Consider the following 22,547-nt stretch of genomic DNA (forward strand, 5'->3'; position numbering starts at 1 on the left):
CTGGTCGTCCTCCTTCCTTTTGTAAACCTTCTCGAACACCTCCATTTAAGTGATGGGGCATTCGAATTGTGTCTCGTGTTAAAAAATTAGTATAAAAAATGATTAGAAATTAAAAAATAAAATTAATAATATAATTTGAAATACTTACCATCTTCCGTTTGTGCACCCCAATGGATGACGACCCCGTGGCAGACAGTCACAGTTGCTTCCAGATTTACTGCCTGGTTGACCTTATTTTTGGCTGACTGTGCTTGAAATTCTGAGCTCGACCAGAACTCCAGGAGCTAGCGCCAAATCTCCTCGGCCAACCACAATAGTCGACCCAACCGGTTCTGGGCGTTAGTAAACCACTTCCGCAGGAACTTCTCCGGCTACGACTTTATGAGTTTGAACATGTTCTCGTCGTCGCAGTTCCACCAATACAACATCTGAAATAATAATTATTTGATAATAAAAATATAAATTTCAATTAAAATATTATACTTACCTTCAACTTTTGAAACCAGATAGCTGGTACTCATGTGGGATCTGCGATATGTTAGCCCAAGGATGCGTGTAATGACCTTTGTCTGTATTATTGATGGTCGTATGAAAAGTGCGGTCGAACTTGAAAATAATAATTAAATATTAAAATCAATTCAAAACAAAAAAAAATATTAAATCAATTAACTAAATTATTATACGTACTTCCCGAAGGCTAATGTAACACCTCTGGGCCTGTGGGGGAAGTAGCAATGCTGGTGGTAGTGTGGCGGTGGTGCATCCCACGGTCGGGCCGGGACCTATGAACTACTAGCCCCCGCCATATCTGACCCCATTGCGCCGGAGTCAGCGGAAATCGACAGGGACTGGGATATAACCTCCGATGATGGGGCCGCTAGGGCAGCCATAGTGGCTTTTCACGGGGAGGGCCACTATCGCGAGCACAATGCGGCCCCAGCCACGTCCTCGTCCCGGGGGAGGCGGTGCACCAATCATCATTATCTAATTTTAAAATTTTTTAAATTTAATTGTTGATAAAATTTTAAAAAATTTTATTGCAATGTTAATATTTCAACAAAATTTAACATTAAAAATACATAATTGCATTATAGTCCATAATTTTGTAATAATTTTATTAAAATTCCTATTTTTCAAAAATTGTATTAAGATCATCTAATTTCCTAAAAGTTACATTGTAGTCTATAATTTTCTAATAATTCTATTAAAATTCCTATAAATTGTATTAAGATTCTCTAACTTCCTAAAAATTTTATTTGGTGCATAATTTTTCTAAAATGAGACTAAAACCCAACAATTATCCTAATTCCTTGTCATTTTTCTTAAAATGAGACAAAAATCCACAATAATCCTAAAATGTAAATACTAAATCTAAATAATTTCCTAATTTTTCTATTTTTTATTTTCTGAATTATACTAATTATACTAAATTACTTTATGTTATATTTTTTTTCCTAAAATGCATAATTGTCCTTCAAATTGCATTCAGGTCCATATTTTTTCTAAAATTATCGAAATTACATAAATTACAAAAAATAAAAAAAAATCAGAAATTAAGAAAATTTTCGAATTTTTTTTTAAAAATTACATAAATCAACAACATAATTTCAGAAAATTAACAACATATTTTCATAAAACTTTATAACATAATTTTAGAAAATTTAACAACATAATTTCAGAAAATTAACAATATATTTTCAGAAAATTAACAACATAATTTAACAAAATAATTTCAAAAAATTAAAAAAGTAATATAAAAAAATGGGAGGAAGAGGGGAACCGAATGGTGGGTGGGTGGGAAGGGGAGAGAAGGAACAGAGGGGAGGGGGCCTACCTTTTTCCTGCGATCCGCGGTGGGGAGGCAGTGGATTGGACAATGGTGAGAGGCGGCGACGGCCGACAAGAAGAGAGAGAGAGAAGAGGAAAGAGGGAGAAGAAAAATCTACAAGTGTTTTTTTTTTGGGTGAAATGTAAGTTTCATTCATCCAAGAATATTTACAGTGTACTCCGGGCATACCCGAAGAGGTACAAAAAAACCCACGCCAAAAATTAAGATACAATCAAACCGTGTGGAAAAACGTCCAAAGGACCCTATACAATATAACCTTGACTGAACTAATGAGCCCCTCAGGACAGGGCGTTGAGCCCTCAAAGATGACTTCATTGCGTTGCCTCCAAAGTGTGTAGACCGTGCATGCCAAAGCGAGGTGTCGCGCTTTGTTCTGCACGGAGGAACCTGTTTTCTGCTTCGTGAGCCACTTGACCGCACTTTGAAGGGTTGACATAGTCCTCTTGATGCCAATCCAATGTCGGATGCGTGACCAAACGAAGTTGCTGAACAGACGCTCAAAGAAAAGGTGCCTGGCCGATTCCTTGGTGTTGATGCACAGTGAGCACAAATCCTCCTCTTGGAGGAACCCAAGTCTGTCCCTTGTGGCTAGTCTACCGCGCAAGCCAAGCCACAAGATAAATGAGTACTTCGGCGGGATAAAAGCCTTCCATATAGCCGCTTTCCAAGGCTGCCTCGCAAGTTTCGGCCTGAAGTACTCATAAGCTTTCGACGTTTGGAGACCCTTCGGGGTAGACCATCTCGTCAGTTGTTCGATTGCTGCTTCTGGAGACCCAAAATCGGTGACCACCGTATTGCGAATTTTGGCAAACTGTTGAAGGAGTGGAGAATCCCCTTTTTTGGTTGCCAGTCCCAAATTGATGCACCTCTGAGGTAGACACTGTTGACCCACTGCACCTACAACGTGTCTGCCTTGTGGTGGATGTTCCATAATACACGGACAAGGAGAGCCACGCTCCAAGACTGAATATGACGAATACCGAGTCCACCTTCTTCCTTGGGATGGCAGATTTCCTCGCAAGCGACCGGTGCCCTTCTAGAGTTCCATAGAGAATTCCTGCAAAGCCGGTGAATTTTCTCAATGACCGCTGCTGGAAGTGGGAAAACTTGGAGCCAAAAGCACTCCACCCCCTGAATAACTGAACGAATAAGTTCCAGTCGGCCTGCATAAGATAATGATTTGCTCGTCCACTTCGAAATGCAGTTGCCGATTTGATCCACAAGCAGTGAGTAGTTGGTGACAGAAAGCCGTTGTGCCGCTAGTGGAATGCCAAGGTATCTGACCGGCATCTCACCTCTCGTGAACTCCGTTCGAGCGAGAATCCCGTCAAGCTCCTCATTTTGAATGCCCGCTGTGAAAATGCTCGACTTAGAAGTGTTGAGGTGAGGCCGGATACGTCCCTAAACTCCTGGAGGCATTCCATCAAGACATGGATAGATGGTAGGTCGCCACGGGAGAAAAGCATGAGGTCGTCAACAAAGAGGAGATGTGTTATTTTCAACTTCTCACATTTTGGGTGAAAGTTGAAGTCCGAAGTAGATGTTTTCCTCTTGACCAATCAGGAAAAATATTCCATACTAAGAAGAAAGAGTGCCGGTGACATCGGGTCTCCTTGCCGAAGGCCTTTCTTCCCCGGAAAAAACCCATGAAGGGAGCCATTCATAGCCACTGAAAAGGAAGAGTTGCAAACACATTCCATAATCCATGATATAAATAGTGGAGGAAAGCCATACCCGTGAAGAACTCGGGAGAGAAAAGTCCATGAGACCAAGTCGAACGCCTTGCGTAGGTCGATGTTGATAGTACATCGAGGTGAAATCCGTTTCCTCGAGTACTGCCGCACCATTTCTTGGGCCAAGAAAATATTATCCGTGATATTGCGGCCTCCAACAAACGCAACTTGGCATCGGTCAATCAAGTGCTCCAAAGCGGGCGCGAGCCGGTTCGAGATAATTTTCGTGATGGCTTTGTAAATGACATTGCAGCACGAAATCGGCCGGTAATCCGCAACGTAGGTGGAATGATCTGACTTCGGCACAAGGGCAATGATAGTGTGGTTGAGTTGCCGTAGCATCCGCCCACACCTAAAGAAATCCAAGACGGCCTTGCAAACTTGATCACCCACAATGTTCCATGCTTTTTTGAAAAAGCACGAGGAATATCCATCTGGGTCGGGAGCCTTGTTGTCGCTAATATGGAAGATGGCATCCTTGACTTCCAACGGCGTGACTGTCCGGCAAAGCTCCACAGTATGCTCAGGGTAAAGTAAGGGCCCCCATTCAAATACACCATCGTCAACAGGGAGGGTGTGAGCATCGGTGCCCAAGAGTGATGTGTAGTAATCAACGAACTCTTGTGCAATATCCTCGGCAGCAGTGATAATAGTCACGTTCGCCCTAGTGATTGCCCCGATGGAATTCCTAGCGACATTCCTCTTCACCATGTCGTGGAAGAACTTGGTGTTTCCTAGCGACATTCCTCTTCACCATGTCGTGGAAGAACTTGGTGTTGCGGTCCCCCTCTTTAAGATGGTGAATTTTGGCTTTCTGGTAGAAGAAGTGTCGTTCGGCTTCGGCGAGAAAAATAGCCTTCTTCCTAAGATCTCCTAAAGAGTTCCGTAGCACCACATCTCTCGGATTGGATTCAAGTTGGTTCTGGGCATCTTGCAGGGCAAGCTCAGCCTCTGTGGCCCTTGCGGAGATGTGACTATAGTGCTACTTGTTGAATGCCTTGAACGCGCTTTTAAGTGCTTTCAATCTCCTACAAAGGCTGAATTGCGGCGTTCCATCCACGCTCAAATTCCATCTTGCTTCAACAGTAGCTAAGAAATCCGGATGATCTGCCCACATATTGAAAAAATGGAACGGTTTTGGCTTGGTGGGTGCATGATCAAAGATAGAAACAATATCTTGAAAGTGGTCGGATAGGCATCCCGGTGGATTGAAATGGGCGCTGCAATACAAGCCGGCTTCAAGCTATTCATTGTTGTATAAGACCCGGTCGAGCTTGCACCATACGGGGTTGCTTTCGTTGTTGGAATACCATGTGTAGTAGCAGCCTATAGTGGGAACGTCGAGTAATCCAAGTGCTACACAACAGTCCACAAAATCTTTAAGCTCATACCAAGTCGGTGCCACTCCAAGCTGCTTCTCGTCGGTAGATTTCACACAGTTGAAATCGCCCATAATAAGCCATGGCATGCTAAGTGCTTATCCCAAATCAGTAAGTTTATCCCACATGCTCCTTCTATTGACAACAGAATAAAGACCGTATGTAAATGAAATATAGAAGGAGAGTTGAGAGGACTTATTCGTGGCACGACAGTGGATCACTTGGGGAGATATGTCAACCGAATGTAGGTCAATGACTGTCGGGTCCCAAACCACAAGGATGCGTCCATCGGCGATGGTGTCAAAGTTGTTGGTTTGGCACCATCCCGATAATGAGCGACTTAGAATCTTCGGAATAGATGATGCTGCAAGCTTTGTCTCCAAAATACCCAAGAGGCAAAGCCGATTATTTTTAATGAGGTGGGCGACCCCATTGTGTTTGAGAGGCCGGTTAAAGCCCCTCATATTCCAGAATCCTATCTTCATGGGGATTGAGGGGGGGACTCCCCTTCGGCCCTCTTTTTCGATGTGCCGCCCGACGCTGTATTCTCCTCGGTCTTTCTCCCAGGCATTTTATTCTGTATGGTCGTCGACGAATCAACTGATGAGCTTACAGAATCAGCCGGTGAAGGAACCACTGCATCCTCAGGCTTTCGCGGTTGCGGTGCCCTCATGTTCTGCCTCCCCTGTTCCACTTTGTCGGCCGGTGGAGAAGGCGGTTGCTGCACCTCTACTGCCGGCTTTGCTGCGGTATCTATAGTTTTGCCCTTATTCCTTTTGTGCACGATTGTCCATTCTACCGGCTTATTCTTTGCTGCCTCTGCCAGCTTAGTTGGTGCAGCAGCAGGTGCGGCAGCGGCGGGGACGGCTACGGGGGGAACGGTCGTTAAACCTTGGCATGTCTCTCGCAAGTGCCCAAATCTGTTGCAATTTGTGCAGAATTTCGAAGTGAATTCATAGATCACCGGTTGCTTACGCGTTATGCCATTTGGCATAACAAACTCCACTTCATCTTTCAGTTTCTGTGATGCATCGACTTTCACCAGGATTCGGGCATATGAAACCCGTTCCATCTTCATGGTCAACGTGTCCATGGCAATCGGAGTGCCAAGTCTCGAACCAATTTTCCCGAGGGCGGTTGGGTGCCAACACTCGAGTGGTAGCGATGGGAGCGTGGCCCAAACCGGCGTGAGACTAATATCATCTTCTTTGAACTTGAAGCATTCCAGCATATGCTTCAAAAGGAGAGGACGTCCGTAGATAAAGTATGGTCCACCCGCCAAGACACGCTGACTGTCCTCCTCACGTGCGAATCAGAAAATTAACCAGCCACTCTCGTGTTGTTGGAAGTTGGCTCCCCGAGATTGGGACAGTGCACGGATTGCCTTTAGTCCCGGAAATTTTCCAGCAATGTAGCCGACGAGACAGAAACCTAATTTTGTTCGGACGTCAAGCAAGTCGTCGGAACCCAAAGTGAGTGGGCCATCATCAACCGCGTATTTGGTGAGCTTGTTTTCCTCAGTAAGCCGACGGTTGGTGCTAAATAGTCCCGCGAAAGAGACCGTTTTCTTTTCGGCATTTTCCATCGCCGGCAATTTATCCTCCGACCGAATGTCGGCTGCGTTCGCTGCAACATCTTTCTTGAGAAAGGAGGGGGTAGCCTCCAAGTCAGAAAAGAAATCTGTAAAATTCGATGGACTAACCTTGCCGGCGGTGGTGGCGGCGCTGGCCGGTTTTGTGGGCGGTGGATGGACTGTTGCAGCAGCATTTTTAGTAGTTTTAGCCGCTGCCAAAGACCGGCCGGAGGGCTGGCCGGAACTAGTTTTTGCAGCAGGTTTCATTGCCTTCTTGTTCTTAGCCATGGCTGGCTTTTGAAGCAAAAACGGGTGTGCAGCAGAAAAAATGCAGCTCCAAAACAGGAAAACAACTGCAGAAATTCCAGGAAACAACAGGCAGACAGGGAAAGTGCAAAGTTTGCAGGGAGCAGGCAGTTTTGGTTGCTGCCAGAAAAGGAAAGTCTCACCTACCTCCGGCAGAGCTTGATTTGGCCGGCAAAAATGGCTGAAAAACTCACAGCAGCAACAGTAAAACAGTAGCAAAACGGACAACAACAGCAGCGAGCTTCATGAAAATGGCTACAAAATGCAGCAGATTTTCGCCAAAAACAGCAGCAGAAACAACAGAATTTCTGCAGAGAGAATGGTGGGAAAATTGCACAGTTGCAACAACAAAATGGTGCCAAAAACGCACAGCAACAGCAGCAAAATGCAGCCTGTGCAAGTGGCTGCAAATTGCAGCAGAAATACGCCCAAAACAGCAGCAGAAACAGCAGAAAACCAGCAGAAAAATAGAAACTGTTTTACAGCTTCGATGGAGGCTTTCCCGCCGGCAAGATGACTTCAAAACCCAAAACCGTTCGGTAGAAACGATGAGCAGCCGAAGGGGAAACGTTTAATCGGTCCGGAATTTGCAAAAACTTGAAAAAGAGGCATGGAAGAGCAAACCAAAGATGAGGCACTCTAGAGAAAAAACTTTCTAGAGAGAGAAACCTTTTGACCTCACTACTACTAAAATCTACAAGTGTTGTATATATATAATGGTTGTTCTAAAAGTAGTTCCAACATGTGTTACAAAATTCAAAAAACAGTGTAAGATATCTGTTTGAAAAATCGTTACAATATAATGATACAACGACGTTTTGGTAAATTATGTTGCAAAAATCGTTACAAAAGCCGTTATAATTAATTAATTAATTTCATCTAAAAATTATTAAAAAAAGATGTCGTTTTGGACAATTTAATGTTTTGGAAACGAATCATCGTACTAGAATAATATAATTGAAATATATTAAAAAATAAAAATTTTTATTTGACATTGATACATGTACGCAGTATGCAATAAATTTGTATATTCGTAAATGTTAGTATTTTGATGTAACTGTCATCTTACAGTGTTGAACTGCATGGGTTAATCGGGCTGTCAAAATTAAGATCAAACTGTTAGATATGATCAAACTTATCAAAAATTCTATTCGGCCAAGTTTTTGCCTTATTGGATATACGAATTTCGACATATCGTTCTTGGAATATAATAGTAATCATTTAATGATTTATTTTTAAATCAGGCCATGTGATTTAAAATCACACTGTCTGATATGACTTAATAGACACATTCTTTTATACGTTTAAATTTGGTATGAATCAGGTGCCCAGATGTAAAGATATCATATTTTTCAATTTGAATTTTTGAAATAGCTTATTTTTTTTAACTGCTTTTATGATGGCCAGTGTAATTTCCTTTGTATCGGCCTTTGTAAGAACATTTGTAACGGTTAATCGAATTTAGAATTCCCCCATTTTCAATTTTGATTTCAAAATTATTAATTGATAACGGCTATATGAATTGGCCATTACAAATACCATTTCCCGCGCATTTTTCCCTCCTCCATTTGGAACGACCATGTAATGGTTTCTTATTTGTTTGGTTGTTCCAAAGATTAAATTGTTTTTTATGCTTTTGTAATGGCTTTTGGAACTCTTCATATTCCGGTATTTTATAGCGGCTTTTGTAATGGCTTCTAATAAAACTCAGTTCCAATTGTCATGGTTTTTGTAATATTATTTTTTTTGTATATTTTTCTGCGTTTTTTTCTACTGCAATTGTAACGGCTCCTTATTTTACCTAAAATCATTACAAAAAAAACGAGCCATTATAAATACAGTAGCAAAGTAGTAACGGCCAATAAATTGTAACGGTTTTACACACACCATATATTTGTAACGGCTTTAGTAGCGGTTGTTGTCGTTAGAAAATAAATATATTTTTATCACCCCTTCAATGACGTTAGCACGTCCAGTCCGTTACAAAACTATTACAGCGGCAGTTACAATTGAAACGGTCATTACAAAAAAGCCGTTATAAATTCCACATATTTTTGTAGTGATGTACATATCTTCAACTTCCAAAATGATATATGTTTTAATAGCGTCGATGAAGGTTTAGAGGTTAATATTAAAAGCACTAAATACAATATAAAATTAAAAATATTAAAAAAATGAAATTATTTAATATAATAGAGAAGTATGTAGATGCAAGTTTTTAGACAAATACAAAAGTTGAGAGAAGTTTTAAGAAAATTTTATATACAAGTTTAGAAACTTTTATAATATTTAAAAATATTTTTGAAAGAGTCTATGAAAGCTTCTGAACACTCCATTAAGATTAATCTTCACCGTCCATTCAGAAAGGCAAATGTATAAATATCATGGTTGTTGTTCATTTTTTATAATAAAGTTTCAGTATCCATATTTTCATCAAAATTTTCTCAATAATATATTTTTCTTATTTTCATATTATCTAAGATTGAAATAAAAAGAAAAAAAAATTAGATATTAAAAAATAAAAGATATATATAAGTTTTGAAATTTTATAATATTTAGCTCCATAAAAAATAAACATTTAGAAGCATATATTTTCCTCACTATCACATGTAGTCTCTTACCATAGAGGCTCCTCATCGGTACAAATATTTTAAGCGTATAATCAATACTTCAAAAAAATTTGTATTTGTTGCATCATAAACCACCAACATGAGTGAGAAGTGGCTTTGTTTTCATGTACTACCCATCATGGTACGAAATACTTCATCCATATAATTATATACCTACGACACGGATTTTAAAAATAAAAAGCAATGTATGAAAAAAAATTAAATGATTACTATGAGTGAAAATAGAGCGTAAATAAAATAATAGTAGTAACGATCAAAAGATAAGTAATTATATTATTACAAATATTTAACAGTATAACTGATATTTTAAATTTTAGTGCAGACGCAAGTTAGGAATGAAAAGTGACTTTCTTTCAAAATTAGTATAGACTCAAGGATTGCACTGCCCTCACTTTTCACCTATTATTATTTTACATGTGATTCTATAATATTTAATTCCATAAATAATTAACATTGAGAAGAATACATTTTTCCTCTTGTTCATTACATATGAAAGCCACAGAGGCTCCACATCTCATACAGTTGCATCATAAAAACAATCCTAATAGTTGGCTAATTATAGGTTTTAAGTTTCTCATCCACACACATCTTCTTTCCAAAAACTGCTTCTTCATAAATCCAAAACCTAGCATATAATTTAGGACACATATATGTTGAAATGGTTTTCAAGTCATGCTGTACATACCCTTAACTCAACTTTGTCCAACATCAATTGAGATTAGCTATGTAAATCATTGAGATTTAACTGGGTAACCAAACATAACTTCTAACCCTACTACTTTTCCTGTGTATATAAGCTGACCTTTTTTCTTTTCCCCTTTTTAGCTTCGTATTAAACTTCTTCTATTGGGCCATTGTTTAAAACTTCATCAATAACTGACCATTTCCAGAGCATATTTCGGTACCAAATATATTCTCCAGTTTTAAATGTACACTCATCCGACTTTGGGATAATTTTGATTTTTGCATGTATTCATCTTTGAAATAATTGTTTTATAATGATAATAATGGGGAAATTTTAGTCTAAACCTGATTCGGCCGAATCTGAACTAATCAAATGGCAAGTGCAATACACTTGGCGTGTGATTGGTATATGATTCAGAAAAAAATAACGAATCACATAACAAGTATAATACATTTACTCTGTGGTTGGTTTGACTCGTCCGAACTTGATCTGAATAAGACTTTTTCAATAATAATGAGGCATTAATTTTGATTGATCGGTCCACCAGAACATTTCCATTTTGTTTATTGGGAAATTACATTAACACGCTTAAATTTGGTGTTTTTGATCCCGTAACTTAATTTATTTGGTATTTTTGTTTTTTAACATTCTAGAATAGCATTTGAGATTGTATTTTTTTAATTTTTGCAATTTTAGTTATTTTTTCATCGGAGTTCACCCTTTTGGCCATAGACAAAAATGACCAAAATTGCAAATTAAAAAAATATAGGACCAAAATACTACGTTAAAAAATTAAAAAATGAAAAAGTCCAATGACCCTAACTTATGGGATTAAAATGCATGCATTTCATCCTACATCGACATGCATATGTGATTAACAACTAAATAATAAATTACATAAAATAACATAACATAAAATAATACCCATATCACGTACCATATATTTAGATAGCCTGTTTGAATTTTATTTTATTATGCAAAAAAGTATTTTTATTCTTATTTATATTTAGATAAGTGTAAAATTACTTGTGTTTTTATCCAAAAGATCTTCAGTAAATTTTTTTGTATAAGATTAGTTAGTAATACAATTTAAATTCTATTTTGATGTCAAATAATACTTCAAAAATTGTTTTCTATTTTCCATTTGAATTTACATAAAATTCCCATTGATTATCTTTATTCAAAAGATTAATCACTCATTTTTCTAGGTAAATTTGTAACTTGAATTTATTTATATGTTCATCATCTTTAGTATTTTTATACTTATTAATTACTTTAATATTATCTATCATTTATTTGTATTCTAAAACCTAAATAATTTATAATTACACTTATTTCTTTTTCAAAAAATATAATTTTCTCACGTACCGACACATTAATTGCTAATTTGTATTTATGATGCTTATTCATGAAACCTCAACTTTTGATATACGTACCAATAACCCTTTTCTCTTTTGTCCATTAAAAATTGTATCAGTTGGCTAGCATCATTTTGATCCGCCTTCGTCTTGTTACATCCACAAATGCAAAGGCCTCACGAGCACATAGCTGGTGGCATGCGGCATAATAGCTCATCCCATAGCTATTTCAGTTTAGTGTAGTAACTGGTTACGCTCATATTTCCTTGCGAGATGGAACTGATTTCACACTGCAGCTTATAGAGGAGAGTTCCATCACATTCATCATATCTAGCTTCAAGCTCTAGCCAAAGATCTTTGGAAGAGCTCGAGTATAGATATGCATTCAGCAAGTCCTTCGAAATTGTGTTCAAAATCCAGGTTCGTACCATACAGTCCGTAATCCTCCACTGTTTGTGTTGTGGAGTTCCAATCGCAGGCCTTGAGTCTGTGCTGTCGATAAACATTAGCTTGTCCTTGCTTTCTAAGGCCATCTGCACAGACTTGCTCCAAAAAATCCAATTACTGCCATTAAATGGGGCAGAAACCAACACCATGTGGTTATTTTCAATTCCTGTTGTCGTGAGCGGAGCTGCGGGCGTGTTTGTTGATGAACTCGCCATTTTCTCAGGTGTAGAAAATATATTCACTTCGAATGCAAAGCCATCAAGATGATGGCTCTAATACCATGATAAAACTGAATATGAATCCCATGGATAACAAATTTACAGAGCAAGAAATATGGAGGACCAAGAATCCCTTCATTCATACTGAAGAATTGGTACAGATACAGTTTAAATAAGTATACAGTGGTGAAGAAGAAGCAACTGTGTAACAAACTAAAAATAGAATAACAAATTGGATCCAGCTCAGCTGCCACCTAAGCTACTAAACTAACTAATGAAAGTGCAAAATACAACTGAAGAAAAAACGTAAAATCAAGAAATGCAATTCCTTGCTGTAGCAGAAACTGGAGCAGAAACAGAGCCAAGGCCAGAGACTGATGATGCAGATGAAACTTGAGCTGCTGACTTCAACAACGTACACGATACGATTAGCCTTGGAGGGGTTTTTGTGCTTATTTCTTATTTCTGGAGGGGGGGGAAGGATTGACAATTTTTTACAGTAGAAGTTCTTGCTGAAACTAGACAAATATAAGAGACAATAAAATAAAATACATATGTGGTACCAACAATCCACTTACTGTAAGAATCGATAAAACACAAAATTGAGTCGCATTGACTTTGGAGATCGTGATACTACAACGAATGTCCATTAAATGATGCTCTTCATCTGAAGTAATAAAAAAAAGTACAAAATCCATTTGTTTTATTCATCACAAGAAATACTATAGCAGACAAAAACTTCAATATTTATAATCGAAATAATATACTAAATATGATAAAAAAAGATAATAAAATTTATGATGGAAACTGCAATTCGAATACCCACAACAAAAGCTAGGAAAAGAAGTGACAAAACGAAATGGAGAACACACACAAAAACAAAAAAGAAAAAAGAAAAAGAAAAAAGGGAAAAAACGAGTGGTGGAAAATGGGAAATCTTGAATCCAGACATGCATGTAATGATCAACAGTCAGTATGGATGTGTGCACGAAAATGCCATAATGTAGTGCGTCTCTTTCTCAATAAATGCAGAAGACATTTTCTTCATTACTTCAACAAACATTTTTCACATTTTACACTGTTCCAATCTTTTTCCATCTTCATGTTCTTTTGCTTTTCTCTCACTTTTCTCAGTCCCATCAGAATTAGATTCCCTTCATCTTATTCCTGCAAGAAATGAAATTTAGTTGCTGTTTGGTCCGATGGTTGCATAATTAATTATGAAAAAATTGATTTACATGATTCGATTTTATAATTTTATAATTAATTATACCGATTCTTGTCAAATTTTAAAATGAACTCCATTGAAAGAGTTATCGAAGAAATTAAAAATTATGTAATGAGTATAATAGATAATTAAATAAAAATTAGGATAAATTACAATGACATCTCCTGAGGTTTGACATAATTACGAATACCCTCTTGTTGTTTGTAAAATTATCAATACCCCTGATTTTAATGATCGTCTAACAATTATTCAATCCATTAGGTTTCCATCTAATTTTCATGGTGCAACCAAATTGACCTTGTGGACTAAAAGTTATAATTTTATTTACTTTTTAATTTTTTTATTTTTTTATTTTTTTATAGACTAAGTGGATAATTTTTTTAATAATTTTTAAAAATATTCCACCGATCCTGTTCGATTTTTTTTATAAGTTTTTTATTTTTTTAAAGAACAAATAAAAAGATACAATAAGGGCAAAGTTAAAAATTTCATACCTCCATTCAAGGATGACATAATTTCATCAAGCATTAGTGGAGTATTTATAATTTTTTAAACAAGTATTCGTAATTATACTAAATCTCAGAAGAGGTTTTTGTAATTTACCCTAAAAATTAATTGCAATGAATTATAAAGTTACAAATTGTAGCATTTATACTTTTGACAAAATTTGACAATACAAAATTATATTTACGCTTGAAATACAAATTCAACAAGCTGGATCACATAGGGAAATAAGGTCTCAAGACCTGCATAATGAGTAGAGTAAGGTGGCTTTCATGCTTTTATTCCCTCAGCCATTCATATGACTTTCTTGATTCATGTTGTGGGATGCTACATTTTCTGTTGTTCTTGAATTAAAGTTCCCTTTTTTGTTTTTTCTTCCATAATTGCAAAGTTTGGGAATGACCCACAAGATTTCTTCTTGAGTTTGGTGCTGATTTTGATTCTACAAAAATGGAGCTTACTGTCATGGCAGTTGGTTCTGCTGTTTTAGTGTTTTTGGTGCTGGTTGTTAGACCTCTGCAGTGTGAGCAACCTGCTGTTGTGAAAGTTGGTGCTGTCTTTACCTTTGATTCTGTGATTGGTAGAGGGGCGAAGATAGCCATGGAAATGGCAGTTGAAGATATAAACTCAGACCCAAGAATCCTGAATGGGACTCAACTGAGAATGGTTATGGAGGACCCAAAGTGCAGTGCGTTCATGGGCTCAGTTAAAGGTTTTTCCTCTTTTTTTTCTTTTTCATGTATTTTTCTTTAATGGTTCTGTTTGTTCATTTCTGCAGCTGATATTGTAATTTCTGAAAAAGAAATGATCTTTTTTGGGGATTCTTGTGCTGTCTGCTATAAATTGCTAGGAAAAAAGAGTATATGGTAAAGGGTCTTTTTAACTTTTCCAGCTTGTATCTATTTATATTGTTTTTGAATTCATGGGGAAATTGAGAGGAGAAAATAGTGAACAACTGGGAACGTACCTGAACAGAGTTTATCTCTGGGAGCCAAGTTCACAGACCAATTTGTGCATGAACAAATGCTTGATCCTCTCTGTTTTTGGTTCTTTTGTGAGATATAGTCCCTCCTGATGTAAAGATGTCATTTGAATTCATTCTAGACATGTTATCAAGTTCATAGCTAGAATTTACGTTGATCTGTATGCCTCTTGGCTGCAATGGCTTTTCAGCACACAGTTGTTTCAGGTATTGTATTTTCCATAGAGCAACTACATGTAACTCAAACCTTTTGTTATCAGCTTTGCAGATGATTGAAAAGGAAGTGGTGGCCATTGTTGGTCCGCAGTCCTCTGCAATAGCTTCTATAATTTCTCATGTTGCCAACGGGCTCCATATTCCGGTAATTTCATACGCTGCCACCAGCCCAACACTATCTTCCCTCCAGTTTCCTTACTTTCTCCGGACAACAGCAACTGACTCCAACCAAATGGCCGCCGTTGCTGATATAATAGACTTATATGACTGGAAAGAGATTATTGCGGTCTTTATGGATAATGATTACGGGAGAAATGGAGTAACTGCACTAGGCCATGAGCTTGATAGAAAGAGGGCAACAATTTCTTATAGACTTCCTTTGTGTCCTGAATACAACATTAGTAAAATCTCTGATGTTCTTAACAAATCCAAGGCACTTGGGCCTCGTGTTTATGTTGTGCATCTTGAACCTGATCCAAGTTTGAAATTCTTTAGAATCGTGAAGGAACTCGATATGATTACTAGCAACTACATTTGGCTCACAACGGACTGGCTTTCATCTACTTTAGATTCATTACCAGGAGATAGAGATTCTTTAGAAATCCTTCAAGGGGTAGTCACACTTCGTCCGTATATTCCCAACAACCCCAAGAAAAAGGCCTTTACGGCTCGTTGGAGAAATATGCAGCTCAAGGCAAAATTCACCACATATGGACTCTATGCTTATGATACAATGTGGCTTGTTGCATTTTCAATAGACAGATTTCTGAAAGAGAATGGAGGCTTAACATTTTCCTTGAACAATAAGTTGCAGTTTGGGAATCTTAAAGTTTTTGATGGTGGAGAACTTCTACTAAAGTTTATAACGAGCTCAAATTTTACGGGTTTAACAGGCAAGGTTCAGTTTGATGCTGATCGAAACCGTAGAGGCATTGATTATGAGATTATTAATGTTGTCAAAGGGACAGCTTATAAGGTTGGTTATTGGTCAAATGTAACTGGTCTATCTGTTCAAAGCCCCGAGTCTCACAAGGGAAATAAAGGTTGCTATTCCCCTGAAGCTCAGAAGCTTAGTAATATTACTTGGCCTGGTGGGGACGTTGAAAAGCCGCGTGGATGGGTGATAGCCACTATGGAAAAACCGTTGATAATTGGATTTCCGAAAAGTGTAGGCTTCAGTGAATTTGTGTCAGATCTGAACTACAACCACAGTGCACAAGGTTACTGCATTGATCTGTTTGATGAAGTGCGGAAGCTGGTTCCTTATGAAGTTCCTTTCAGATTTGAGCCATTTGGAGATGGCCTAAAAAATCCAAATTATGATGAGCTTGTTAGATTGGTTGCAGATGGTGTAAGTACGACATGTTCTTGCCTCTTAGAGTCACTTAGTCGAACTACAATCTGTTATGGCATGTCTTAAAGTCCTAGGTCCAGAATCAAGACACCTGTTTCCTTAACATTGTGACGGATTTTACAAAAACCATCCCATCAATGCCCTTGCCCATCTTCTTTCTTCTTTCCAGAGATCATTGAAAAGCATTTGTTGTTATTCAACATAAGTTTTGGAATATGGAGTTCAGGTACAGTATTACAATTAGGCATAAAATATTTTAGTAAGAGCCCTTGAATGACAATACATATCTGTCCTCAAGTGTATCACATATTTGATTTACCTTCTTGCTTTTAGGCACACATTTCGTAGTTTGTCTCGTAATTTCCTTACAAGCATATGGCTTATCTATTTTGGGTGAATATCTGCAAGTAATTTCTAGAAGAGAACTTGTTCATTGTTCGCAAATATACATTCAGGTTTTCGATGCAGCAGTTGGGGACATAACTATCACGACCAACAGGATAAAACTTGTTGATTTCACTCAGCCTTTCTTCGCAACAGGCCTCGTCGTTGTAGCCCCAATTGTAAATTCAACATCAGGTGGTTGGGTGTTTATCAGACCATTTACTCTTGAGATGTGGTGCTCCACTGCAGCTTCATTCGTAATAATAGCAGTGGTTATTTGGATGCTCGAGCACCGTGTCAACGATGATTTTCGTGGCCCTCCTTGTAGACAGCTAAAAACTATGTTCTTGTAAGCTGATTAGTTTTTAGGCATTTCAGTATTTACTTTTTCAGGTTTGAATTCTAGTGCTCTTCTTGCATTGAAAGAGATTAACATAAAAACCAACTGGTCATGCAGGTTCAGCTTCTCAACACTGTACAAAGCAAATTGTAAGTCATAAATCTGTCATACACTAATATGATTGAAGTTAAACATTTGTATTAAGGGATAATTACATTAACACAGCCTGAAACATAGTGAAACATGCATGATTACACATACAGACACCACCAGGTTGTTTGTGTAATTATGGGTTGTTTGTGTAATTTCACTATACTTCAACGGGTGTCAGCGCAATCTTCCATGTATTAAAACTCTAGTCGAGATAAAATGACACTTTTTCCTGCATAGTCCATCTCATTTACTGAATATCTTTATGAAATCAAATTTAGCATGTTTGTAGTAACTTGCTACTTCAAAGAATTTACCTTCTGTTGCTATATGACAGATGAAAATCCAATAAGCACACTCGGAAGGATCGTAATGGTGGTGTGGCTATTCCTGTTATTAGTGATCACATCAAGCTATACAGCAAGCTTGTCATCCATTCTCACGGTCCAGCAGCTTTCACCAGGTATTACAGGAATTGACAGTTTGATTTCAAGTGGACTACCAGTAGGATATCAAGAGGGATCTTATGCTTATAACTATATGAAGAACAATCTGAACATACATGCGTCGAGGCTCATTTCTTTAGGCTCCCGAGAAGAATATGAGACTGCACTGCGACGAGGGGCGACAAATGGAGGGGTGGCTGCTATTGTCGATGAGAAACCTTATGTAGAATTGTTTCTGTCAACGCAGACGGATTTTGGAATTCTGGGACTGCCATTTACGAAGAGTGCCTGGGGTTTTGTACGTTCTTCTTCCTCATATTGGACATAAATCTTGTTTGCTATTAAATAATCTAAAGTTCGTATAGCAGTTGGATGATGTTGCTTTTTCAACTCTTGCTCACATGACAATGATTTCAACAAGCTGCACATTCTTGAGCTAGGAAAGGTCTTGGTCCAGCTTATACAACGTGATATTCTTCCTCCTTAGTAACCTCTTTTTTGGGAGTTGTTTGAACCAGTGACAAGCTGGTTTTAGAGCAAAACTGTACTGGTGTTTGGTGTGGGACCAGTGTGTGGGTACTTGAGGTAAGGGTGGCCCAAAGAGGGGTCGACACCAAATGAGGCTGACCCATACAGGGCCCGACCACTCGCCCACGAATACATTTGGGTTCTTTGCCATACTTATATAGGATGATAAAAACTTGTGATAACATGTTTTTCATGCTCACATGCTTCTATATGATTGCTTAGAACATATATCAGCATAAAGATAGTGAATGTTACTCAAGTTAGCTACTTCCGTAAAGGCGTGATTGTGGAGTTTTGAGTTAAGAACAAGCAGAAATAGCAATGTAGCTATCTACATCTCTTTCGCACCTAAAACAAAACATGGAATTTTTTTGAATTCTTTCATCTTATCTTTCAGGCGTTCCGAAAGGACTCTCCCCTTGCTGTCGACATGTCCACAGCAATCCTAAAGCTTACAGAGAGCGGTCAATTTCAGAGGATCAAAGAGAAATGGTTCTGTAAGTCCGGCTGTTCAGACGAGACAAGACGAAAGTCAGAGCCTAATCAGCTCAATCTCAGCAGCTTCTGGGCACTCTACTCTCTTTGTGGCACATTTGCCCTCATGGCTTTCTTTCTCTTCCTAATCAGAGCCATTCGCCAGTACATCAGATATAAAAGGAGGCAGATGGATCTTTCTTCTCCCACACCCTCAATCTCATCCAGCTTTGTTTTCTCTCAGGCCATTCACAACTTCTTAAATTTCATTGATCAGAAAGAAGAAGCCATCAAGAAGATGTTCGCTCAACCTGCCATACCTCCGACTCAAGTAAGTCAATAAATGTACATTAAAGCCAAGATATATGTCAGGTATAGGATCCTATCGTGAAAAGGGATCGACAATTTGATTTGTAAATATTGTTAGGCTAGATCATAAAACACAGAACTGAGTAGCTCATTCTTGTATGCTTAAACTCTTGTTCTAGAGGTAGGAGGCTTACGGTTTGATAGCTTCTCTTGTTTGTACAAGATGCCCACAAGGGGCACCTGTTTTCTGTCTTGCTGCAAAATTACATCATGTCGATTACAAACTTGATATTAGCGTAAACTCGGCTTCTAAACTACATTGTTCCTGTGCTATTTATTTTGGATCGTTTTGTCGCTTTGCTTCTTAGACCAGTCGATTAGCAGAAGACGGCATTGTAAATAATCCTAGCTTTTGACGTTTTCATCGATGTTAAGTTATTTTCTGGTGTACTTTGGTAGAGTTTGAACTCTGAAGTGTGCCATCCTACCATTGTTTCTGCTTGTAATGAGCCCCATTTCTGGTAGCTATATGTTTTTTGATTGATCTTTAGAGCAACTTTTGCTCAGTTTTCCAAGAGGAGCATATTTCCATTATTATGACTTCCCACAACATCTTTCCATCTTCATCCCCACATAACAATCAACCTTATTTTTCCACCCCCTCCAAACGTTACTTTTTCCTCCTCCATCCCCTTTCCCTTCTTCTCCCTAAAAAGCGCCGCCCCACAACTCGCCCTCTGCCCCGACGAAACTTCCACAACCCGCTCAAGAATTCATCGTCGAGCATCGCACACAGCTGGTTGACGCTGTCTATGTCCTTTTTATTAATTAACCGAGTTAACTGGTTTAAAGTTGTCGGTTTTCACCGGCTTTGACGATTTCTGACTGGTTCGTATGGTTTGACCATACCGATTTTTATATCTATATCCGGGCTGGTCCCAGGTCCGGTTACCGATCAAACCGGTCGGTCTGTGTGGGTTTAAAAACATTGTTTGTAAAGAAGGATAAGGGTGTTTGAGTAATTAGATTTAATTTTGAGGGTGTTAATATAATTTACTCATTTAATTATATTTTTTCATACTCAAAAGTGACATGTGTAATTGACATTAAAATGTGATAAAAAATTCCAACCGGTAATTTAATGTGTCAATGATCAATTGCGGCAAAGTTACGATTGACGTCCGATAACTTATCCATTTGTGATTTTGGTTTTATTGTTTTGCGATTTGACCAATTTAGTCCCACAAGTCCACAAAAATTGAAATTTATGTCCCATTAACCATTTCCGTCAAATTGTTAATGAAAGGAGCACGTGTTGCAATTTAACGGAAATGGTCATTGACACATAAATTGCAACTTCTTTATACTTTGGGATGAAATCTGTTGAATAGTAAAATAATGAGATCCAAATCGCAAATAAAATAAGTCATGAGACGTAACTTACAATTTTTTCAATCATTGCGATGTTTGATCAAGTCTTGAACTAGGTGCTTATAGTGAATCAATTTGATTATAACAACTCTCTTGGACTAGACTCTTAAAAAACTTGTAGTATCTCTATATAATACAGACGAGGGGAAATAATTATAAACGTATTGAACCTAACTAGTAATATTCATTTTTTACTGATATTATATAGATTTTATAAAATAGTTGATGAAATATTATTTTATTTAGTAAAATTCTTATATTTATTTAAAATCTAAAATTATATCAAAATTATGTATTCTTAATAATAATGTGATACAAATAAAAATATATTTGCTCATACTTAATAAAATGTGTTGTAATTATAAATTAAATAATACAGTTTTAAAATAAGTTGTACTTTTTTTTTTCTCTTCAAACTATTCTCTTATGCTCATATTTTGCTTGGATCTCAACAGATTTATATATTATTCAATTTTATGTTTTTGGACTCAACTTTTTTGCAGTAATTTTGGACAAAAACTTATAATTTAACCGTTTGAATTAAAAAGAGAGGGAGAGAGAAAGTTCATAAGTTTCTAATAACTTATCTTTCAGCTTATAAGTTATTGGGAAAAGTATTATTTTAGTCCGTTAAGTATGCCTAATCTTAATTTTAGTTCGATAACTATGTCTATTTTGTTTAGGTCAGTAACTTACGAAATTGCTTACTTTTAGTCCTCTGGGAGATTTTCGGACAATTTTACCCCTGTGAGTGCAAATGGACTAAAACTGCCTTTCAAAAATTGCATAGGGTAAAATTGTCCGAAAATCTGCTAGAGGACAAAAAGTAAGCAATTTAGTAAGTTACTGGATCTAAATAAAAATATACATAATTATCGGACTAAAATTATAATTAGGTATACTTAACGAACTAAAATAATACTTTTCCCTAAGTTCTTTTACTTAAACTGCTAGCTTTGTGGAATAGGTATTAGAATTACGTTTTGAAAAAATAATGGACCAGTATCCATCAACACTACAAAAAAATATACCATTACCTACCATATAAGAATTGTAGAAAATGATAAAAAATTATAGCAAAAAGATTTTTGCTACGATTTTTGGGCATAGGGAAGATTGGCGTAGCAAATACTTCCCTACGAACAAATTTCGTAGTAAAAAGTTATTTGCTATGAAAAATTTTCTTTTGTTATACAACTTCATATTCATAGAAAAAAGAGAAAAATTGCCATCTTTTGCTACGATTGTCGAGTCGTAGCCTGTACATGAGTATGTACTATGAGGATATAGTTTTCTTCACAACGTCAAATTTGTTTAAAAAATAACCCAGAAAATCATAACCTTTTGCTACAAAGCTCTATTTGTAGCAATAATATCTTACATCAACTTTTACTACGATCATTTTTTCATAGCAATGAAACTAAAATTTGATTTGCGTTTTTTACAATTATCCAGATGGTAATTTAATATTAATATTTTTATTTTTTATAACTTTTATATTGATGTTGAAAGTATTATTAAATTATCATAAGATAACTTGCACATGATATACAACGAATATATTTGTACCAATACTGAATTACACAATTAGTCAACGTACATATATATACTAGTATATATATATATATATATTATAAATCTTTGTGTTAACCTGACAAAAAGTACAATCTTCCAATTCCATCATGTACAACCCCTTACCACTAACTACATTATTGGACAAAATGCATAAAATTCCCCTGTGTTTTAAAAAGTCTGCAAAAAGCACCTCCCTGTTTTCAGAATAGGCTAAAAGCTCCCATGTGTTTTGTAAACTCAGCTCAATCGCCCCTCTCCGTTAAATTCAACTAACGGTGTTAATTTTTTAGAAAATGACCGTTATACCCTTACTTAATATATATTATTTCTTATTCTAATGACCGTTGGATTTTTTTGATCAAATATTGATCGTTAGATCTAATCAATTAATCTCAACCGTTAGATTTTAAAAAAATAAAAGGTCTAGATTCAACATATTATTTAATTT

General features: G+C 37.1%; 1 protein-coding gene across 2 annotated transcripts; it reads left to right on the forward strand.

Moving 5' to 3' along the window:
- Positions 14,118-19,686, forward strand: LOC105162630 (glutamate receptor 3.7). Of its 2 annotated transcripts, XM_020693698.1 has the most exons (7): positions 14,118-14,622; positions 15,153-16,459; positions 16,918-17,195; positions 17,304-17,335; positions 17,674-17,799; positions 17,923-18,080; positions 18,708-19,686. In XM_020693698.1, the coding sequence occupies exons 1-7, from the start codon at positions 14,361-14,363 to the stop codon at positions 19,125-19,127; spliced, it is 2,583 nt and encodes an 860-aa protein (XP_020549357.1). In that variant the 5' UTR covers positions 14,118-14,360; the 3' UTR covers positions 19,128-19,686. The 2 variants fall into 2 exon arrangements, with proteins under 2 accessions (XP_020549357.1, XP_011079011.1); XM_011080709.2 differs by having other exon boundaries at positions 14,119-14,622; positions 17,674-18,080; positions 18,708-19,685.

Source organism: Sesamum indicum, linkage group LG5 (genome assembly GCF_000512975.1).
Source record: "Sesamum indicum cultivar Zhongzhi No. 13 linkage group LG5, S_indicum_v1.0, whole genome shotgun sequence".
NCBI classification, from domain to species: domain Eukaryota; kingdom Viridiplantae; phylum Streptophyta; class Magnoliopsida; order Lamiales; family Pedaliaceae; genus Sesamum; species Sesamum indicum.

What these genes read in the sequence shown, in the direction of transcription:
- LOC105162630 (XM_011080709.2), top strand. Translation starts at nt 14,361, where the DNA reads ATGGAGCTTACTGTCATGGCAGTTGGTTCTGCTGTTTTAGTGTTTTTG. An exon ending in AACACTGTACAAAGCAAATT is followed by an intron (nt 17,336 to 17,673) that starts GTAAGTCATAAA and finishes GCTATATGACAG; the next exon opens with ATGAAAATCCAATAAGCACA. An exon ending in CGAAGAGTGCCTGGGGTTTT is followed by an intron (nt 18,081 to 18,707) that starts GTACGTTCTTCT and finishes CTTATCTTTCAG; the next exon opens with GCGTTCCGAAAGGACTCTCC.